The sequence below is a fragment of the Acanthochromis polyacanthus genome, chromosome 7, assembly GCF_021347895.1.
Source record: "Acanthochromis polyacanthus isolate Apoly-LR-REF ecotype Palm Island chromosome 7, KAUST_Apoly_ChrSc, whole genome shotgun sequence".
Lineage (NCBI taxonomy): Eukaryota > Metazoa > Chordata > Actinopteri > Pomacentridae > Acanthochromis > Acanthochromis polyacanthus.
In genome coordinates, this window is record NC_067119.1 from 31,341,891 (window position 1) to 31,365,561 (window position 23,671).

Consider the following 23,671-nt stretch of genomic DNA (forward strand, 5'->3'; position numbering starts at 1 on the left):
TGATGAAATATGACAGCCATGCACTCAGACGGTTACAGAGACTAATTTCTCACACTGTGACAACCCAATTCAAGCGAGATGAGCAGAGAATCTGTTTTGATGTTACTCCAGAAAAGCCTCAGTGGGGGTTTGTTTTGTTGATGCCGTTAAAGATGCTGCTATACTCTAGTAAAGTAGCTCAGTGAACACTCGATCATAGCCACTAATCCTCTTCGACATCGCTGAGCGCTCACACAGGTAAAAGGTCCTGTATAGATTGCAGTTTTAGTGGGGCTCCAGAGATTTGCATAATAGGAGCTTATTGCTCATTCCCTGGCTTCATTGTGGAAATGCCACCATCTTTTCATTGAAAGTGTCCAAGAGCTGACTCAGTGTGTGTTGTCCTGTAAGTCTATGGAGGTGATCTGGGAACCTGAAACAGCAGTGGTGGAAACCTAAAGTGAGTCATCCCCTCCCCCTGCCGCTGTTCTCCTCCTTCACCTACTTTACTGTCCAGGGTCTCGTCTTGCAGCAGCTGATGAGAGGAGGTTTAACCATTCAGACCAAAATAAGCATTATTTTGCCCCATGCTGCTGTCCTTCTCTTTACTCCCCTCTGTTGCTTAATCTTTGTTTTGGCTTCAGAACAAGTGCTGCCGAAACTCCTGGCAAAGAAAATGGACTTCTAACAGGAGGAGATGTGAGCACCTTGTCACCATATGGGGCTTGAAATTCCACAGAATCGCTCTCTAATCTCCACAACATGTTAGGAATCTAAAGCCCTTGTTTTTCAGGTGGAAATAGCAGTCCACTCACCACGTGGCTTCTCTTTTGGCATGTAGCGTGAAAGTGGCATTTGTAGCACTTTGACTTTTAAAGAACGTACATGCACACATATGGGAGGCCTGCTGTGTTTATAGCGTTGGCTACGTGACTGTCCGCTTAACGTTTCTAGTTAGAACTACTTGTATCCCTCTTTCATCTGCTATATAAACTCCATTTTGTAACCACCAAATGTTCAGAAACTGAACATTCCTCTGTGTATCAAACACGAGCTGATGTAGACTGAGTTGGAGCAGAGCTAGCAGCGCTCAAAGGCTTCCTGATTTGTGGCCTTGGCAGATAAGGTGTCTTGTCTGCTCAAGTAAAGTGGTAATGTGCCAGATATCATTGTCTTGTTCCTGCGGCGCGATGCACGGCAGGGCAGCGAAGGAGTTCAGCAGCTCTGCTACTGTTCAGGGAGGTCCTTCACCAGCTTGCTAAATGGATGCTGGTGATTCAAGGCTGTCTGCTTCCCAGACAAACTGATGCCCTCATCTCTCATTTGGCTTTTCTCTTCCCAGTTGGTGACAAGAGATTTTGAGTAGAATGAAATGAGTCAGAACAATGTAATGCGTTACTCATCATTTTCAAGTTCACATCTTCATTGTGCTGTGTTTTTCACTTGAACTCCCCAGGGAAGTTTAAGTTTGTCCTGCACTTTGTTCTGCTTTGTAATTCTGTGTAGAATATTTAGTTGTATATTCTTATTGTCATCACATTTGCATACACAATAAAACTAGTATTTTGAAACTGAACATGAGTTTAGTTTTGGTGTCATGGGAATAGATTGTCTTCTGTCTTTTAGTTTCTAAAAGTTTCATTAATAAGGTGGTACTGGTAAAAAAAACATTACAGTTCTGCTTTCCCATTGAACAGCCAGATATGACTTTAGTTAGTGCCACAAGAGCGAGTCAGCACAGATGATTTCAGTTTATATGACACAGCGTCACTCGCTGAGAGATGTTGTTATTCGTGTGGGCATCAAGTCTGGAAGAAATATTTCTCAGGGTTATGTTGTTGAGGCTTTTAGGGTGGGGGTCTGTTGGCTTCTCACTACACAACACAGTAAGTTATGCGTAAACATTGAGACTCATCGTTTTCTTTCCCCGTGTTTGAAGAATTATTTGTGGTGGCATTGCGTAATGTTTCTCCTTGCATCCTTGAATGATAATCTGGAACAGGCTGTTCTCTGTTTGATACATTCCACAGGTTTATCCGACGTCTTCAGATATCATCCCTCTTCAGTCTTTGTTCACCGCATCACTGGTTGGAAAAACTTGTTTTCATCATTTTGAGATATTGCCTAGTTTCTTCCTGGGGCCAGTGGACTAATGGGCTTTGGTCTGTGGAATCTACTCTCGTGTTTTCTCCCTCATTGGGCAATTTGCTGAGGCCCCAGTGGGGCAGACAACAATAGGCTTCATATGAAATATTCACCATGACTGGGGCATTCCAGCACACAGTTGATCTGTTCACAGCACTTTAGTGGTTAGATAAAAATCTGCTGCGATTGAAGAGAAAAACACAACCCCAATGCTTCCAGGGATCCAAAATAAGATTGAGTGTTCATTTTGTTATTGGATGGTGCCTGCCTGCTCTCTGTCTAATGCTATCTGGCATGCAGTACTTGTGGCTCTGTCTTGTCTCTCTTTGTCTCAGTCAGAAATTCAGCCTAATGAAATGAGGGTGCATCTGGAGTCCCGAATTCGAAGTGAAACAATTGTTACATATCTTTCCTATTTGCTGAAATCGCTATGGCACAGGCACCGGGCTCACAGCTCTGCCAGTCTTTGTGAGAGGGTGAAGCTCCACAGTGCTCAGCTGCCGGGATAGCGCGCAGATGCTGGGAGTAATTGCAGTGAAATCTGGGGATGTCTCAGATACAGGAGACAGCGTGAGTTCCTTTCGGAGTCAGAGTTGTCTCTCTTGCCATGTTCCAAACTCAGCTGTCAAACACATATTCGTTCTGATTAAGGAACTGCCTGCATGGCTGAGCTGATGAACACCAGAGAAGTCAGGTGTTAAGCCAGTGCACGTAAATGCAAAATCACTGGCTGCTGGCTCTGATGACAAACCCTTTTACATGTGTGGCTATGAGCTATTTCGACAAGAACGGCAAAAAAGCTCTATATCATGTCGGGATATGAACTGAAGATTGAGTGTAAATTAAAAAAAAATGTAAGACAAGAACTGAGTGGAACATATTTTGGAGGGAGGATAAAAAACGGAAAGACTTCAAGTTTATGAGGTCTTGCATGAGAAATAGTTTTTGTGCCATAAACTGCACATTTAAAGTAATGGGTGGAAAATAGTCAGTATGCCATCAAAGAAACCTCCCTACTAGTTCAGAGCATCTGGTCACTGTGCAGCTTTTTAATAAAACGACACATCGCTTTGCACAGAAATTGCTGAAGTTTGTCAGTGTACACTGATCAGCCATTACATTAAAACCACCTGCCAAATATCGTGTTGATTCCCTTTTTGCCACCAAAACAGCTCTGAACCATTGAGCCTCTGGGGCTGTCCTGTACTGTCTGGCACCAGGATGTTGGCAGCAGATCCTTTGGGTCTTCTTTGAAAGAAGAACCTCACGCTGGGAAAATAACAGGGAGCGTAAATCAGAGAGCTAATTAATTGCATTGACACATTATTAAAGTTAACTAACAGTGATAAACACACCCACTGACACAACACTGCTCTGAATAAATAGATAAATTCTGCTTTTGCCTTTTTGCCTTTTGTGATGTATTGCTGATAGAAATGTTAATTGAGTTGTTGCCATTTGTAGTTTAACCAATTAAAAATATATTAACTGATAAGGCAGAAAACAAAGACATGCACATCAACAAAAGTACTGTAAATTAGCTGTAGTACATGGTTACGTTGCCAGGTGGAACCTCCTACTGTTTAATGTGATGGAAAACTGCAGTTTTATTTCTTACTCTAGCAACACTCGGAATATACAGGCAGTTACATATCAACAAGCAGACAGCATTGTGGGGGTTTAGCTTGGAATGGGCCACCATGACAAAGACTTCTGTGGCGCTTAATGGCTTATGTGCAGAGCATACATATTTAAGATGAACCTGACTCTAGTAGGATAGTGATGTGAAAGTGAAAGAAAACTTCAACTCTGGGTTAACAACTGGTTTTCTGAAGGACTTAGTTCTGTTTTCAAAACTGTTACCTTTTTGAACAAAGAAATAACTTCTTTAGAATACCAGTTGTTAACCTTGAGTTGGAATACATAATTTTGCACTGTGATATGTGTCAGGCAGCTGAATTAAAGACTTTGAGTAAACATTCTTGAAAACACAAACACCAAATTTGAACACATGCTCTCTTTATTACATGAGGCAAATCAAATATAAGTGGGGATTAATGTTGATCAATCTAAGCTTTCCATGGGTGTATAGTGTTTCTATAATCGCGTTGGCAGTGTCGTTCTATTTTGAAAAATGCTGATGCAGATATCAAAACAGCCCGCCCGTGGGCCGCTGAACCGTTGCAATTACAGAATTTGTTTTGCCATTGAATGATATAATTTTGGGCATTCTATAAATCATTTTATCAAAAGAAACTAGGAACTTTATATTCCGTTGAAATCATTTGTCTCATTCGTGAGAATGGGTTTTTTTCGTGCCTAAATGTTTTAACGGGAGCCATTTTTGCAGTCACTGTCAATTCGTATCGCCGTGGACAACAAAACGGTAAGCAAACTCAGTAAAGGAAACGAGATCGATGCCTACACTGCGTTGCTCACTTTATTTTGATGACATGCGATAGTTTTGATACTTAATTTGACATCTGTCTGTGATACACACCTGCTTTTAGCCCCGAAAAACGAAACCATGGAGCGCTGCCGCTTCTTGTCCGCAATGGGGATGTGCCTTGCTGTCTTCAGCCACGGCGAGAAAAGGCTGCCATTCTGGCTTGTTGATTTCAGCGGCGAATATACCGGACTTATGTGTCAATGCTTTCTAATATTTAGCATTACTTCTTTTTTTTTTTTTATTTTGGCGCGGACCAGTGAGGCGGCAATGTCGGCAAAATTGTAATGAGGCGGTGGCCTATACCAGCGAGGCGGCCCGCCTCGTCGGTCATATAGGAGGGGAAACACAGCATTGCAATGTTTTATGAAAAGTAATATGTAAAATGGTGTGACAGTTGTGCTGTAGCTTCCTCCTTGTACAGTTTTTCATGAGCACAATGCATTGACATACTGCTGTCACCTCAAGAACACAATATGACAGCAGGCAGAGTTGTTTCGTAGACGGTTTGCAGCGTGTCACAGACCACCTTTGTGTATGAATGCTCACATTCCTGCTGAGGCATAAAGGAAGAGGACAATGCTAAGGCCACAAAAGCACAGGATGTTAGTGTGCATTGTAGTTAATGCTGTTGGTGTCGGTCCAACCCTCCAAGCCAGTTCCTACGCAGTGCTTTTGTAACCTCTGCAATCCTGTGTGAAAAGCTGACTAGGACCTTTTGAGAAAACTTGCATATCTGCCTCTTTTCTAGCAGTCTAAAGCTGACAAAAAGCCCTGTGGTTATATTGCATTTTCCCAGAGAAAGATTTGCTTTCGATTGTGTGTCTGCTTTTCTTTTGCCAAAGCTGGCTTCTTACAGCTCTTTCTCATGGAGGATTATTGGCGAAGGCTGTCACTGTCCAGTAATTTTTTTTTATACTCACAAATAAAAGTGCTGTGGCTGTGGTGTGTGTGTGTGTGTGTGTGTGTGTGTGTGTGTGTGTGTGTGTGTGTGTGTGTGTGTGTGTGTGTGTGTGTGTGTGTGTGTGTGTATACGCCTCTATTGTGATGTGCATGAGTGCACAGCTGTGTGTGTTCGAGAGAAGAGAGTGTTACCCTACTGTTTGGCTTCTGCTGACAGAAATATCTTGTGTGAGAGAACATTAGTGTGTTCGCCAATATATTTAGACTTTCATTAAAAATGAGATATTGGGCAGTCAGCCTCAATATGAAGGACGCTCCTCTGTGACCACAGCTACTGAACATTTTATGATTGTTATAATAATCATAAAAACTGACGTCTTACTCTGCAAATTATTCCACTGTGGCATGATTTTACTCAGCAGCTTGAGGAGTCTCGGTCTGTAAAACCAACAGTGAAAGCTGCCTCACCCTGCTTTAAGGAGCTCCTAACACCTTAAACATTTTCATGACTCTTGCTTTATTAGACGATTTTAGTGTCTGATTGTGTAAATGCTGTCTGGGAGGGTTTTCCAGCTCGCCTTGCTCTCACCGTGAACGACTTCCATGCCTGAGTCGATGGAATGTGTGTATCTGGATATGGATCCAACATTGTGGTGAGTTATTTTTGGGTTCCACTTACACGCTGCAGAACTCATTGCACAGCAGTGAGAGTTGTTGAATACAGCAACCACCCCACCTCCTCCTGACAAAAGCCTCTCCACACAGTCAGTCTGGCTGTAGTCATCTCACACTCTCTGCTCTATTTTAAGCCTGCAGACAGAGGCCCTGCTCCCCCTTGAGTAGACCCCACTCTCTCTGTGTGGGCCTGAGCGTGGGCCTCCGCTTGCTCAAGACATTTGCACACACACACACACAAAGCAGCTCCTGCCAGCTGGCGCAAAGGTAATAGCAGAGGTAGCCTCCCGGATGGTGCGGCCTCGCTAAACCTCTGCCCCGGCTACACTGAAAGTCTGTGGAGGATGCTCATTAAAAAAAGTTTACTTTCTTACAGGAGGGCTGACATGTTTGTCAGGGCTTTCCCAGTGGGTCAGCACACACAACGGTCAGAGCAGTTAACTTTCTATATTCAGGCTATGACTTTGACCATAGCTTACCTCAAGCCGACTGAATTTCTATGAATTTTCCTTGTTTAGATACTAACTTCTTTTCTTGTGGTCAAAGCTGATGAACCATTGCTTAAATTGCAACAGCAACAAGAGCAATACTGTACTTGTTTTGCTCTTCAGTCCTCCTGAAGCCAACCTTACTGGGTGGGGTTGAATTCCACAGTGGGCAGACAGCAGGAAAGCAATCTGGATCTGTGTTTCCTTCCCGTCAGCGTACAGTTTGCCCAGCTCCTAATGCCGTGCCAGCAGGTTACCGCTGACCATTATATGAGGATGAACAAGTACCCAGGGATATGACATGCTCTGTTCCCACTTGGCTGACATTAATATTGGTTATCAGAGCTTACTGACCTAGTATTACATCTGTTCACATTCACAGTGTTTAAGTTAATGTTTAGTGCCTTTTCTGAAACGCTGACCTACTGCAAATGCTACGTAAAGTGTGTCATTTAGGAAATCTGGAGTAGATAAACAAGCTGCGGAGCAAATCTAATATTTCCAACCACAATATAGAGTGTGTAATGTGCTGTGTCCTGGTTTCAGGTTTCATCAAGTTTGATAAACAGCCCTGATCACAGGCTCTGGAAAGCACCTACATTTTGGTCAATTAGGACAGGGAGATGAGGCTAAACTGATTTGGAGTGGCTGCACGGCATCAGAATTGTGGGTAATCAGATGGCTGGTGAGCACCGGACATCCTCTGTCTGACAGAGACAAAAACACACAGACCTCTCAGTGTTCCTGCTAATCAGAGCGGTAGACAGGGAGGCGCAGCAGCTCTATCAGCTGTTATTTCAGTCTCTTCTTCAGGTTGTGGACCAGCCTGAGGCACCACTCGCTGAGGTGTCTGATGATGGCTGTTGTTCTTTGCTTAATTGCTTTTAGATTAACCACGTTCCTCTGGGTATACATAGTTGTGGTGCGCATCTCTAACAAACTGGTGCCTGGAGATTGCTGAACATCCTTTACGGGGTTCCAGGAAGGTCCCTGGGAAAATGAGCAGCAGTTTTCATTACTCACTCCAAATGAGCCTCAGTAGAGTTTGTAAAAGTGTGACTGATATGATCAAGTGTGTCACTTTTTACAGCTGTCATCCTTTAACAGACAGTCTAGAAACTTCTGCAGATTGGTTGATATGGAATGTATCAAATGATTCTCTTTAACTCAAAATATTTGAGAATTCCTCATTTATTATAGTAAGTTCTGACACAATGCAGATTTGTGACTATAATATGGAGATAAATGTAGATTAGGCACATCTGATGTTAAGAACGCAATTCTTTACCTGTCTCTTCTGAATAAGCTTCCATAGATTCCTTTTACTCCTAAATTTCTTGAGAAAGAAAAGTTTGAAAAACACTCTTAATCTCTAAAAGAATGGCTCTACAAGGTGTTATTTTCATAGTTGTGGCCATCCTTTTTGTCATATTCACCAAAGTGATTGCTTAGATCTGGGAAAATACACCACCAACTAACTAAAAGACTTCAGCTGAGGGTAAAACTGAGAGTTACTGCATCCACGATGTTGGTAATAATCCTTCTTTGCACAGGAAACCTGTGCAATTAGAGCAAGTAGGCTAGATCCAAGTTGAACCAGTATGTCGGTCTGTAAACTATAATAGATGTTTGTGCAATAATTTTGCTGTTGGCTTTCGTTTTTGTTTAGTTTCCTGAGAGTCTGTTTAAAGTCTGTATGATTGTCTGACACACAGTGTGCTGCAGGATTCCTGCAGTGGAGCAGCTAACTTTGTAGCCATTGCTGCAAAATATAGCACCGAGGTTGTAAAAAATCTGAATAACCCTTGAAAGTAAATGTGTAGCGTGAGTAGGGGTAGGTAATATCCAGGTGTTGAGTGTATAATTGTGTGTGTTCAGGATTAGGAGCAGCTCTGGCCCATTTCCCAGAGGACTTTAAAGGGATGGGTTAAGATTTCATTCCTTTAGGGAGTCATGTCTTCACCACAGTTTGGATGGTATCTATCATCCAAACTACCCTGACCTATCTCTTAGTAGGACAGTTACTGTAGTACCCTGTGGGCTGTCATCACTCCTCTCCCAGCCAACGGCTATTTTGGGTCAAGATCCTGTTTACTGGATAGCTAAATCTTCAGAAGTCAGCATTTCCTGTTGCACAGAAAGCACAGAACAGCAGCAGACGATACAGGAGGAGGGGTGTGTGTTTCATCACGGGGGGAGATGGATAGAAATGTTTGTGTGTGTGTTTGGTTGATTAAAGGCTGGGCGGGGGGTATAGCAGCCAGATGCTAGGCCTGCAGCTGGCTGGCTGAGTGGGAGGGGAGCTACATTGAAAAGCAGCGGTGCCAGCAAAGTGGGGCTTAGCCAGACACTGAGAGGAGATAATCCATATTTCATCTGCATCCTCCTCTTCCTCCCAACCACCTGCAGAGCAACACAACACAGACCCAGAGCATGAATAGTGCATGACACAGAAATAAAATTTGAGAAGTGCTAACACTTCAGTAGAAGAAAAAACCACCCTTTCATATCCAGCACCTTGGGGAGCTCCTAAGAGTTCATGAATGGCTCTGTTAGAGGGTCAGATTCAAAGGTGCCCCACCCAGTAAACTGAAGAAATAAACCTCCAACCCCACCCACTCACTCGCCCATCCTTCTTTTGCAGCAGTGCAGCAGACACCTTTTCAGTTTGGATCCAGCCAAAAGGCTTTACTCTGCATTCATAATATAAACTCTCTGAAGCACTTTCCAGATCATTGAAAATGCAGTTTTTCTGATATTTTTAATTCATCCAACAAATGTTTGTGATGAAAACCACACTTCATAGTGAATGAGCCACGGCTTCAAAGACGCTATTTATTTTTATGCTGTAGCTCTTGTTCAAAATGTACTCTGCTAATTTAGCATGCAAAAAAAGGCACGCTACCAAAGCTATATTTCAGATATCTGTCTTGTTTTAAATATTCATGTTCAGCTTGCAGCTTTGAAAGTGAGCTTAAAAGACTCTTTTGCTCGCTCAGCCCCTCTCTCTCTCTCTCTCTCTCTCTCTCTCTCTCTCTCTCTCTCTCTCTCTCTCCCTCTCTCCCTCTCTCTCTCTCTCCCTCTCTCTCTCTCCCTCTCTCTCTGTCTCTCTCTCTGTCTCTCTCTCTCTCTCTCTCTCTCTCTCTCTCTCTCTCTCTCTCTCTCTCTCTCTCTCTCTCTCTCTCTCTCTCTCACACACACACACACAGTCACACAACACCAGAATGAGTGCCTTGTCTATTGTCTCTTTGCATTTTTCCCCTACTCAATATTCAGAGGAAATCAGGTAGACTTGTTTCCATTAGCTTGTAAATGAGCTGTTGTTTTTTTTGCAGCGCTATTAATCTCTGATTAAAAATCTTAACTGCAACACAATGTCATCTGTAGCAAACCAATACTGATTATTGTTCAGATCCAATTTCCACAAGCAGTGGAATACATTATGTGCAGAGATGGTGGCCTAGCCTGCCTCTCTCTCTCCTCTCTCTAGCTAGAGTTTGTTGCTCTTATGAGCTTTGTCATGAAAAATGCTCTTTGTGTAGAGTCAAAATCAATGTTTTTCACTTCCAACGCTATGAGATGAGAGGGATCTCTGTCTTTGTTTTGGAGTGATGGAGAGGGCATGGTGTCTGTGTACTCTGGTTGACCCACAGATTTCAGATCTGTGGTTGTGTTAACAGTAAGCTCTGGCTCTGAGCTGCTCTCAGGGACTCTGTGTTTGTGCAGAGGACTGTTCCAGCCCTCTGTCATTACCTAGCTGGAGGGAAGTTCTGTTTAACATCTAGCTAGCAGTTTAAAATATTGGAGTTGTCTTTATTTATGTGTGAGGTTGTAGAAACATGGGGTGGGCGATCTGATGATGTTGCATTGTGAATGATCTTAGTTTGGCATAGGATGAGCTTTTTAACAGGACTGTACAACTCCCATTATTAAGGATGCTATTTTTAAGTATTACATGTGTTAAATTTAAGTGTTACTTTGAAAATTCAGTTGCTGCTCCATCTCATCTTGTGTTTCCAAACCTACAGACTCACTAGGTCACTGTTGTGGCATTGCTCGGTGTCATTCAGCTGCCTGTAAGAAACGATAAACAACTCAACAAAATATTAGAGAAATATGGATCGCAATATCTCAGGTTCTTGTTTATGTTTTTTATTTTTATTTGACTTACAGCACAGCTTCTTATTTATCTTGTACAACTCAACATTTTTAGCCTACATGTTACTGTTTTACCATAATTTTTGCATCAAAACACCAAGTTAAATTCCTCGTATGTGGAAACCTACTTGACAGTAAATTATTCTGATTCTAATTGAGATTCTGATATCCAAATCACAGGAGCTACAGTTTTTTTTTTATAAATGTACTATGTGCAGTAAGATATCATTATAAATTATGCATTTTTATGTTTTTTGTCAGTGGAAAAGAAATGGGGGGGGGTCGCGGCACAAATATTGGTGCCCCATGTTGCAACAGTATTTTTTTACAGTAATCACAAAATGCTTGACAGATTCCAGTTATTCTATCTTGGAAAGCAGTTGGTGGAGGTAGTTTTTTAAATTATTTTCTCCTGGAGATCCATAGCAAACTGGAGGGTTCTCCTAATGCTACTTCAAGCTACTGAAGCCACAGAACAAGGATATCGTAATGTCCTTCCATCATGATCTTTCCCAGTACTGTCATCAGCTGCAGCCTAAGACGGTTGAGTTTAATTTTGATGTTGTGGATGAGAGACTCACTCAGGCCGCTGCATGACATCAAGGACCGCTACAACGGTGAACTGGCAGGCGGATGGTGGATGAAGAATAGGTACCAGTAGGTAGCAGATAAACAAACTGAAAGAAGCATTTAAAGTGGTGGAAAGTCAGTCACTACTTTCAGTTGATATTAAAGCTGCTGTCCGGAGTTTGAATCGCAGCGTCTCCCAAAACACTGTTGGTCCCTCCCTCTGATTTCGCCCCTTTATTTGTGCACGTGCGCAGTACATGAGAGAAGTGCCCGGAGTGCTGCAGCATCTTGCCTGTTTTGCTGTTGTCCACTCTTCTACATTTAGTACATTTAGTAAATAATAAAGGAATTACGTTAGAATGCTGTATTGAGTCTAACTTGTCCTAATACCAAAATAACATGAATCTGCTAGGACGAACGGGTAAAGTTTCAATATGTGATTACACTCGTGTATCCCTCTCGATGACGTTGTTTATCAAACTTAGTGCATTTACGCGTGTATATGTGTTACATTGTTTATTTATTTCTATCTAGAGTTCAGAATTGCATGACTCCTCTGACGAAGAGTATGTCCCAGACGCCCCAACATCTTCCTCCAGAGGTCGGGCATCTAAACGAAGCCGTCAGGCGGGCTATGGAAGCCGTGGTCGGGGAGCGACGCGAGCACCCCGAGCCAAAAAACGTCCTGCAGTCTCTTGACCTGACAAGCCGTGGGATTGGTAACTTTTCTGGAAGTTGCTGAGCCCTGATGCTCTCTCCTCCACAAGCAAAACAAATGTGCGCGCGGTTGCGTAGTGCGTAGCTCGCCCACCTCTGCATGGGCTTGCTTGCTGTGCGCATAACCGTTGATTGACAGCATGACAAAGCTGAAGCTCGAACTTGATTGGTCGGCAGCAACCGGCGCTTTTTGGAATAACATGGGGGTCTATGAGAGGAAGGCGGAGCTCAGGAATAAATTTTCATATCGCGTTATTCTAACTTTATATTATAGTATCGAACTAGACTAACACATTTAAGCTTTGTTAAAAAATGATACATAAATTGAAAACAAACGGAAACTCCGGACAGCAGCTTTAAAGTCACTGGCTTTGTAACCAGGCAACCATATGCTCAATTAATCATGTTATCAAGAATTCAGGTAAAGCTGTCGAGAGAATTGTGATTCATTCATCTTTTGCTCAGATCGCCCACCTCTAACACCCCTACTAGAGACTGATATTAGTATTGAAACAAAAAGTCACTCAATTTAGGAAGAAGTAGTTTCTATAAGGATAAATTTAAGTTATTCAACTGGATTGGAGCAATAAGTGTCAAGTGTTCGACAAACAATAATGCCCAATATTTGCTGCTTCCTCCTACATGTTAAGAGTTTCCCATTTTTTGTAACTTATTTCACTGTACATTGATATGTTGGTTTTGCGCTGTTGGTCAGAGAAAACATATTCAAGAATATGGCTCTATTAACTTGTGATGGATATGTTTTACATTTCCATACTGCATGTAATAATTTTTAAAGCAGAGTACAGAGAACACTCTGCAGACATGAATTCACAACAGATAAAAGGGGTATAAACAGACAAATGGTCCTGGACTCAATCAGGCTGAAAATATTTCTCTCTGATGTATTCGGAAATATGTCTCATCCAGATGTAAGCATAAAGTCATTGAACTGACTTTATGTATGCTTCTTTTCACACCTATTTAACTACTCACACACACACACACACACACACACACACACACACACACACACACATATGCACTGCACAAGGCCTTTAGAGCAGGGCAGGGTAGAGCAGATGTAATATCACATTTCTTTTTATCTGACAGGGAGAAAATAATAAATAAAGTTACTAGGCTGTAGCTCAAGCCTCCTGATGGATTTATCCAGCTGCACAATGGCTCCTTTATAAGACACATATACATCCAGCCTCACCTTATCATTTGACCTGATGACGGTCAGCCGTAAATTGGCGGGGGTTTCTCCATCCGCCAGTTCTTGCGGCTTGTCCTCTGCAACACTACGCTGTTGCCCAGAAAATGAGCCTAATTCTTTACTGGACAGTTGGCACCAGGCAGTAAAAGTATCCCCTGAGGTGGCTTAATCACATTTGATCGAGTGCATATTTGAAAAGCAGTCGCAGTTATTGTGATGGACTGCGTTAAGTCTGCAAGGCACTATCTGTACGTGTAACGTTGGTTTTTCAGAGCAAGATTCCACTCAGGGCTGAGGTGCCTTGGGGTTCCAGGGCTCCTTTAGAAGGTTATTGGGGTTTCCTGTCAAAATGAGAAGTAGTTTAATTTGCTCCAAAATGTCCCAACTCTAAATGCACGATAGTGAATGCAACCAAAAGTTACAGTCACACCTCTGTTACCTCCCTGGGGACATTTATATAGTTTGGAAACAAATCAATAAAAACAAAAATTACGGCAAAAAGGTTGGTGGGTTCTGTTTTGGAGTTCAAGAAATATGGCTCTGTTTTGATGACCTGCTGCCCTCTTCTTGTCAGGAATCCCTTACCAACCCCACCACCACCACAGTCCCATGGGAAGGCATTCAGTATCTTTCCTGAAACAGTGAGAGAACCCTGCTAAGCCTCTTAGTCGTCCTCCGTTATAACTGCCCCAGGCTTTACTGTTTTCTACACAAGAAAAACGGAAAGAACGCCAGCAATAGAGAGAAGGAGGTGGGGGGAGTACATTTCTGTTAAATGGGAGACCCTCCGGCTGCACATGCAGACAGCTTTTTGGAGAAAGGGTGTCGAGGGGACAATAAGTGTTGCACTGGTAGCCTGACAGGAAGTGGAACATATGTCCCCTTTCCAACTCCCTAAATCTCCAGTAGACCTCACATGAACTGAGCTTCTGGCAAAGTTTGTGTCAGAGCCTCCTCCGCACTTTGCAATCCCCCCCCCTCCAGTCACCAGTCGTCTGACAGAGTCATGCTGACAGGGATCCAGGAGCTGAGGGGAGGGGCATTGCAAACAAACCACCCTCTGGGAACCCAGAGTTACACCATCATAGCAAACCTACCCCACCCACCACCCATCAACTGCGGCTAGCTACATCTAAACTGGCTCTCTGGCGCTGAATTCCTCTTTTTCTTTCTCTGTTTCATGGCCTCACCCTCTGTCCAAACAATCAAACCCCAACTATGAGCGCTGACCCCTCTCTAAGGCTCATTGTTTTAGTTTGCTCTATGGGCTCCATGTGGTTTCTCCTCTTTTTTAAAGTTTATTATCCTCCTCCTTCTCTTTGTCTCCTCGACTACTTACTGAAAATCTGCACAACTTATTTATCTTCCCACTCCCCGAGTTGCTGAGTGCTGCCGCAAATTCCATGTTTAGTGTGACTTTCTGGCTGTTTGACTCCTGATCTGACTCTGGGCCATGACTTATGAGGAAAGCATGTGGTATGTGACTCCATGTGTGCAAGTGTGTTTGTATGTACGGTGTATAATTGATGGCATATGTAAGAAATTAAGGTTTCAAAATATGTCTTGGCTAATTTGCATTGGAATATCAGCCTTTCCAGAGATTAAGGTGGTGTCGAATGCTGACAGAGGTGGAGCTGAGGTTTCCGTCTGTCACTAGATAGTCGGTTCTGAGTGGGAAAATATGTTCGCGATGCCCTGTCGGGAAGCAATCAAGTCTGAGTCTGTCAAACAGCCTGGCTGAGTTTTGTCCTGTTTCTAGGCGCTGGTGCAACGGAACAAAAGGGGCACATCGACGGAGGGTGGTGTGGGGGGAAGCAGACGGCGGTTTCTGGGAAGAGGCAGAAAAAGGAGCCATGGGGTGGGAAATGATGGAGGCGTCTGAAACCAGGAGACCAAGCGTGAAAGAGATGAGACAGGAAGGGAAGCCTAGATTTGGCCCAGGATCAGACACCAGAGAAGGAGAGATTAAGGTCCCATCATTCCCAGCTGCATCATCAGGACTTTACCCCCCTCCCCTCCCTTTAGTTATTTTTGTGTTCTTTGCCCCTGTAAACAGTTGATGGATTTGTAGAGCCGAAGCATGTGCTTAAATGTACACACAAAGATTGCTCCCCCACACCACAACACCAGGTCAGATGGATCTCCAGTTATTCCAAAGAGCTGGGACCTCTGCCCTGACTGTAACTGAGATGAGGCCTGCCTGAATTGCCTTGGATGGGACTGAATGCCCCCCTTCTCCTTTTTTACCCTGGGAGAGCATGCTGTTTTGGGTCTTTGCCATGCATTGTCAGCCTCTCTGGTTCCCCTTCCTCTACTTGACTTCCCTTCTGCCTCTGCTTCATCCCACAAACAGGCCTTGTTTTGGCTGGATGTGCGGATCACACGGCCACAGTTCGCTGTTTTCTTTTTCACCCCGGTGCACTGCGCTCTCACACGCTCTCCCTTTCTCTCATTCTCTGTTGAACTTCATCATGTGATTCTTTGCTGTGAAGAGCTGCCGGGTGGCCAGGTGGTAGAAACAGAAGGGACTGATGGGAAATTGGACGACCCAAGGTTAGCCAGGCGATCTTTGCTAGAGGATTAATTGTGTAAGAGCCATGTAATGATTGCTGGCATGTCTCTGGAGTGAAATCCTGTTAGTCACTGCACAGGGGTCAGGCTAAGACTGTGTGTGTGTGTGTGTGTGTGTGTGTGTGTGTGTGTGTGTGTGTGTGTGTGTGTGTGTGTGTGTGTGTGTGTGTGTGTGTGTGTGTGTGTGTGTGTGTGTGTTTGTGTGTGTGTGTGTGTGTGTGTGTGTGTGTGTAGATGTACGTGTGTGCGTCAGGAAGGAGGTGACTCTGATCACACCCGTATGCATGACCAGGTGGCGATCTGACAGGGTCTGATGTCTCAAGCCGAAAGAACTACAGCCTCCCTCCCACTGTGTTCAGACTGAGACATGTAGATCTAATTTCTGCTTCAGTGTAGGAGTTAGTGGGAAACTTGTCCCTCATGTATACCTGCAGTAATTGGCAATATGAAATATGTGGTGTTGTTCATAGGAATCGTTTATCGTAGATGATTGGCTTTCTAGTACGATTGCACAATGTTGGATTTTTGCCAGTATCCAGTATGCCAGTATTTTCTAACTGACTTTGGCCAAATGCCAATAATGATATGCACATATTTTTCTCACCTAATTGCAGAGAACATCAAGTCTCTCCTGCAGTGGAATTTAAACATTATTATGCCCACTCTTGTAATGATGGCCCACTGGCAGGTGCAGACATAAAGTACAGCACTTTCCAAATGTTCACATTCAATAGGAAACATAAGAAAACTACTTCTGTGCTTGCGCTAGCCATTCGCCACTTCGCCATAAGTGAAGCCTTCCTCAGAATGGCGAAGCCATTTTTAGCATGTGTAGCCACGGTGGCCAAGCTATTTTTGCCTAATAAATGTGAAAAAAGGGTTAACTTACAACTTTTTCGTAATTTGCCAAGCGATAATCATAGAAAATAACAAACCGCGTCTGCTTTACGAAAGAGCGCTACCGAGTATAACCGGAACGACCCGAATGCTTCCGATCATTAATAGATGCACACTGTCACGTGTCTCGTCTCAGCCAGTCAGAAAAAAGGATTTGGACTAACTCCGGTGTTGTGCAATTTTCACACTCCCCGGAAAAATCTGACTCCCCCTTCGCATGAACGCGCACGACTTACGTTTCACTCTGTGGCCACTTGACGGGTTTTCTGTTGTACGTTTACTGTTTTTGCTGTTATTTTCGGGTTACATGTGATTAAGTACCAAACTGCAGACATGTTTTCCTGTTAAATATGATTAGGTGACATGTTTCTCCTCCTCTTCTCATCCGTATGTGCGCACCCTAAATGGCATCGGGGGGAGATCCTACGCTACTCTCAGCTTCACTCCTATGAGGACATAGGCGCAGTACAGATACTGAAAAGGTGTGGCTAAATGTGGCTAAACAAAATTCTAGCACTCACATTAAAAACAAGCCATCTATATTTTCATTTAATTTTTTTCAAATATTTTGGGCATTTCATTCTAAACACAGATATCATCTTGCATACCTGCGGTGTCGCTCTCAATGTTGCTCATGGCTTCTCCAGCAGATTTTCATTTTTAGACTAAAGTTAAATAAATTTTGCTTATTATGTTTTAGCCTTTGTTACTGTCTGAACTACAGCACAAATGTAGCTGTTTAATCATTCTGTCATCAAATACTAATGTGCCGCTTTTGGACTGTGTTTTATTTCTGATTTATGTTATGATGAACAATGATGATATCTGATGTCTAGGTTCAGATCTCATCACCCCACACAAGGAAACACTGGCCTCAACTCAGTAAGATGACCAATAAAGATAAGAACATTTGACTTAGAACACACAGGTGGATGCTCATGGTAGGGCTGGGAAATGCTCCCGTATACAGCAGCAGTCTAATTAAGTGACAGACAGGGCAGAAATATCGCAGGCAGAACACTGGGACCATAAGCATACTGTTGGGTTTAAACAGCAGTAGACACAACCCGAACTATAAAGTATTCAGAAAACCTGTTGTTTTGGTATTGATATAGAAAATCAGGTATCACATTGGAACTAGTGCTGGAAATGTTCTATTTTTAATATTGTCTCTACAACATCAATAAAATGTATGTGCTGGCTGTACTGTACACCTTGGACACCTACTGCAGCGATGAGTCATTCTCTTAACTCCAGCTGAAGTTTTCTTGTTGTGATTCTGTCCTCAGGGAAGGAAAACCCCTTATCTCCATACACTCCCTCTTTTTACTCTATCTCTTCATCCTCAGACAACACTGAGCAGCTTATTGAACACAGATGATGAATGGGTGTGGATTGATGGCAGATAGCAGGCCGCCACTAATTGACACTGCTGTATCACTTAATCTCCCGCCTTTGTATTCCTAGTCCTCCTCCTCCTTTTCTTTTTTCAGCACAGCAATCCATTACGGTTGAGATTAGTTGCTTTTAAGGAGCAGTATGTCCCTCCGTGATCTATTATAATGAAATATACTCCAGAGGAGATTGCTCAAGGGCTCTTGTCAAGGGTATGTCTTTTTTGGGAGCACTGTTTGTTGTGGATGTTGTTAAATTATGGAAAAGCATGTGCTCTTGAGGTTTATTCTCTGCACAATGTACACATTTAATGTAAAAAAATGTCTTCTTTTTTTCCGCCAAAGTACATATTAGTTTATTTTCAGTACAAGCACACTCCAAGCTTCATCCATGCTGGAGTTTGCCACTGTAGTAGTGTTCTTGGTCAAGGCCCTGCTCAGAAAGGTGAGGATTCATTATCCACCAAGTCAGCCCTGTGCTAGTCAGAGCCAACCACACTGGACAGAATAAAGTGCAGGTTGTACAAATCCTTAGGCCTTCTTCTGAGCCAAATCCCTGTCTGTTTGACGCTTCAGCCTCTCTGCTACCGCTGGCTGAACAGAAGTGATTTAACTGGCAAAGCTTTCGCAAGCTCTTTTCTCCTGATCAGAAGTGGGGTCCAGCTTTTGCCAAGGCATTTTAGGCTGGGCAAGGAGACAAACATTTTTGTCGCTTTGTTATTTACTTGGGCTCAGGAACTCTAAGGTGTGTTTTGTTTTTCCGGATAAATCTAATCCGAACAGATAGGATTTCCTGGATTTGTAGAAGTTTGTGTTTTGTATTCTTTATGAAGTGCTCGTAATATACTTTTATCTTCTTTACTCAGGTTTGAGTCTTGACACATTGTTACATTTTCTTGGCTAGTCGTAGTTGCTGCAGTGAACAAGTTCCATGCAGATGCCCTGCTCAAGGGACCCATGAGTAGTTTTCAGCTGAGAGTCTCCTTTTTGTTTTCCTTGTGCTGGGTGGGAATTTCAGCCTGAAACCCTCCAATCTGATACCTACCTATCCAACCTTGAAGTTACCGCTATTCCACTATCTGACACAAACCATTTCCAAAAGATTTGCATGTGCTCAAACTTCTCCCAGCTCTCTTATCATGTTCTCTCTCATACTCTTCTGCCACTTTGTCATTCCTCTCTCTGAGATCAAGCGTTTACTCACTGCGCTCCACTTCTCCCACCCTTGACTAAAGGGTATGCTTTCCTGAGTCTCCTCAACTCAGAATCAGCCTCCTTTTCCCTCTGGACTGGCAGAAAGCCGTGCTAGCCCACGGCCAGACGGCTTTTAATCATTTATTTAGGGGCTGTAATGCCGAGTTCAACTCCACTCTCTCACTTAGTGCACACAGAGACGAGTGGGAGAAAGCAGGGGAAGTGAACGAGAGACGCCGCATTAAGCTCAGATCAAGAAGCCAGTTTGTCAGCAAGCCTCTAAGGAACCCCCCTTCCCCCCACTTCCTTTTTGTCCAGTGCTTTACCAAGCACTATGTGTTTTAAACAAGTGTAGGATGCTGCTGCTTCTATTACATTTCCCTGCTTTGACTGTACATCCCCCGAAGTTCACCCAATGAGGCTTCAAAGGAAATGAATGTCACTGAAATTCAGCTAATTTGTCTGGATTAGCTGGGAGCTAAAGAGGTAGAAAAGGGAGAATTTACATTTTTATCCTAATAAAGATGTCATGTCATACATGTAACTAGGTCCATATACACATCCGCGTACGGCACATTGGATGGCTTAACTAGCTTAGCTGAAAGTCTCATGAAATACTCTTTTTCTTTAATAATGTTCAATGTAGGGATGTTAATGATTAGCAGTTAATCAATAACTACCAGTAGTAATTAAATATCAGAAAAGTATTGTACATTAGGTGTTATACCTGGCCGTGCCACCATGTGAAGCTTCTTCCTGTTTCATACTGTAGCTATCGATGGAGGTGGCCGCTCAGACTGTGGGCATGTCCCATGTGGTCAAGCAGAGAGGATTGTGGGTTTAGCTAGGAAAGGGCCACCATGACAGAGACTTCACGTCTTGGTGTTGGAAGTCATTTTACATTTGAAAAGCACAGTGCACACACTCTTCAAATGAGGTGTTATCCCTTGTTGTTTTCAGCACTGAGCACTGAGTCAGGAAGGTAATTCGCATTTATAATTGAACAGAACAAGGACGTTGATTGGAGGCAACTAATCAGCGCTGACCTTTCCTTAGTCTGCATACCATTAGAAAGTCCTTCCCAGCAGAGCAGTGCTGTTTAGCCTGAGGTCAGTGGTAAAAAATATCTTTTACTCAGCTCAGCAATGATTATGTGTAAATAAATATGCCTCTTTCTATGCAGCAGATAGACTTCCCAGTCATTAACCCATAATAGTGGTCGGGAACCTTTCTCAAAATGTAATGACCTAACTCAATTCACAGTATTAATTGACTCTAAGTTCTTAATAGACTAGAGCAGGTGAGTGAAGTTTTTTTTTGATTTTCATTATGCTGCAAAATGAGGCAATGCATACACCCAAAAACAAGAGCCCAGTCCCATTTTCCCCCCAGCAGGGGCATAGAGGCTGGAGGGTTGTGGGATTAAGGGAAAAGATCTTCAACATAAAAAGTGCAAACTTTAGACTGATCAGCAAGAAGGACTGGAGATCAATGAGGACTGTGTGGGGCTTTGAAGCCTGAGAGAAGTTGCCCAATCAATGAAGAACTGTTCACTTATTAGTGTCTTCAAAGAGATGAACAAAACAAGCAGCCTTCCTCCACAGGCCGTCATTTTAGTGTTTCAACAAAACACAGAAACATGGAAACTTTTCCTCTTGCTCTCTCATTGGCCTTCGCTTCATCTCTCCCTCCAGCTCAGTGTAAGCGGTCAGAGAAAAAGAGTCTGCTGGGTTTGTGTCAGTGTTTTTTTAATGTTACAGCATGTGACGTGAATTCAAAAATAGTTTACAATAATACGATTTTTTTAATGCTCTTCTGCCTCATGATTGAGTTTAATAGGGGTAAAGAAAGCCTAAAAACAGCATTTTTAATACAAGCTGGTAGGTATTTGTTCATATTTGTGGATAAAAAATACTTTTCTCCATTGTGGGAAAGACCAGAAAGTACACAATATAGATCCATCCATTATCTATCTTATCAGACTATCACAGGGCTACATATAGAGGCAAACAGTCACACTGGCATTCACCCCTATGGACAATTTAGAATCACCAATAAACCTCAGCATGCTTTTGAACTGTTAGAGGAAGCCGGGGAACCCAGAGAAAACCCACGCAGGGAGAACATGCAAAATCCACGCAGAAACATCCCAGGCCCAGGCCGGGACACGAACTGAGGATCTTCTAGCTGCAAGGCGACAGTGTTAACACATTCTGAAGATCAGTTCCATCTGTCTGGTCCTAAAGTGTTCAACCTTCTTTCTGTTTTCTCCTGTTATAAGAAAAACTCTCATCTCCACTCCACCGTCCTACTCCAGCTCTTTCCCTCTCCGCCTTTCTCCATTACTTTCGATTTCCTCTCCCTCTCTTGGCTCCATGCTGTTTTGGTTATCAGTGATTGCCTCAAATGCCTTCCTTCCCCTCTCCATCACGAGAGCTGTAATTTTGTCACACTCATGCGCAGCAGTGGGCCATGCCAGGGCGTTGCACCTCCAACCACTGACTTCATATCATTTTCCATCAGCAGGAAATGCAGCAGGAAGCACATTTTTCTCCTTCTTTCACACAGGGTCAGGTGGGGTATGTGGGACTTTATACTCACTTTCATCCATAGCCCATGGATACTTTTTTTTTTTTCAAATCCATACCCTCCCAATGAAATATGAATCAAAAATAGTCCTCCAGGCTTTTTCTTGCCTTGAAAGAAGCTTTAACTCAATTTGAAGTCTCAAGAGGTGAGGAGTTGTTAGCTGGCCTGCATTGCAGTGTTTGGATATAAATCATAAAGTGTCAGAACTAAAAACAAACTAGGAAAACTTTATTTTTGTAGCTTTCTTCTTGTGCACTATATAATCATTGTGAAGAGTGTGTGTGCTCATAGATGTGCGACAAATGATTATTTTAAGTCATGGAATTATTTTCATTGACAGAACTTGTTATTATGTAACTTTGATGAGTCGTTAGAGGTAAATCAACAACCAGAAGTGACTAATAGTTGACAGCTATTTGGTTAATTTATTAATCATTGCAACTTTATTATAGCTGCATTGCTTCCAGTGTTGTTTTAAGTGATTTTCTCTGAAATGTAATCTTATTATGTAGCAATTTCACATCTAAGTGTAGATTTTTTGCATTTTTTCCTTACTTTGTAACATGTTGCACTTGTCCAGCTTCAACTATGGTTAGTTTGCTCTCACAATAATCTCCCAGTAGCCTTTTTTCAGTTTTTCTTAATACCTAAGTGACAGCATTTTTCTTCTGCAGATGTTATGGTAATCAATAATTTAAACAGCACTGGGAATGGACAGTCAAGTGCTGTTGTTGAGCTGAATTTGAGGGTTTTATTGGACAATGCATACAAATCTACCTGGCCTGTATATAATTGGTGTATTGTCTACTGGGACTGATTTGAATATATTTGACAAAGTGAATCATTTTCCTAATTCTTTTTCTGTAACAGTGCATAATGTTAATGTATTTTCTAGTTCTTGCTTGTTATTGTCACTTTTCACATTAGATTAGGTTCATTGTTGTTTTTGCCGTGTCTTTCATTCTGCACGTCATGTTTGCCTATTTTTATATTGCAGACACTTTTTATTCAACGCCTTGCCGCGGTACATTTTAACACCATTATATTCTACATATTATTATTCATGTAGTGTGTTTCACACTTGTCATCTACTCGATGCTCGAGTGTTGCATTGCAAATTGTAGTTGGCATTACACTTAATACCCTCCCTTTGCAGTGTTCTTATTTATGCTCTTCACTGCTGGATTCTAATGTCATGTGTCGCTGCAGTGGCCCAATTAAAGTTTCATCTTATTGTATGTCTAATGGAATATTACCTGGATGCTGTTCTGTTTTTCTCCATGCTGTTTAAAGATTATCATTACGAATATCTGTCTGTTAAAACTGAATTGCCTAAATTTGTGTTTTTTCTCTCCATCCTTGTGCAGGAGCAGAGCCCCAGTAACGCGACATCCCTGGCCATGATGCAGGAGCCGCAGGAGGTGGTGGAGGAGACGGTCACCATAGAGGAGGACCCCGGCACCCCCACCTCCCACGTCTCAGTGGTCACTTCTGATGATGGAACCACACGGCGCACAGAAACCAAGGTAAGATGCTAAAGGAATACTCAGCTTGGTTATAGTGCATGAATGTAGGGTGGCACTAAGAATGTATCTATAGATGTGTTTAAATACTATAGAAACGTGTTTCTATAGATTATTTGACTCTCAAACACGTTATGTTTTTGGGGGGCTGAGTACCCAACACTTTTCTTACTTGACTGTTTTTACAGAATGAGAGCTAGTTA

The 23,671-nt window shown here is 42.7% G+C and overlaps 1 protein-coding gene across 1 annotated transcript in view; it reads left to right on the forward strand.

The window, feature by feature from the left end:
- The window catches only part of arvcfb (ARVCF delta catenin family member b), a 158,593-nt gene that overhangs the window by 29,096 nt on the left and 105,826 nt on the right, over window positions 1-23,671 (forward strand). The window contains 1 exon segment of the mRNA XM_051951034.1: window positions 23,313-23,471. Coding sequence (XP_051806994.1) covers window positions 23,313-23,471 — 159 coding nt within the window.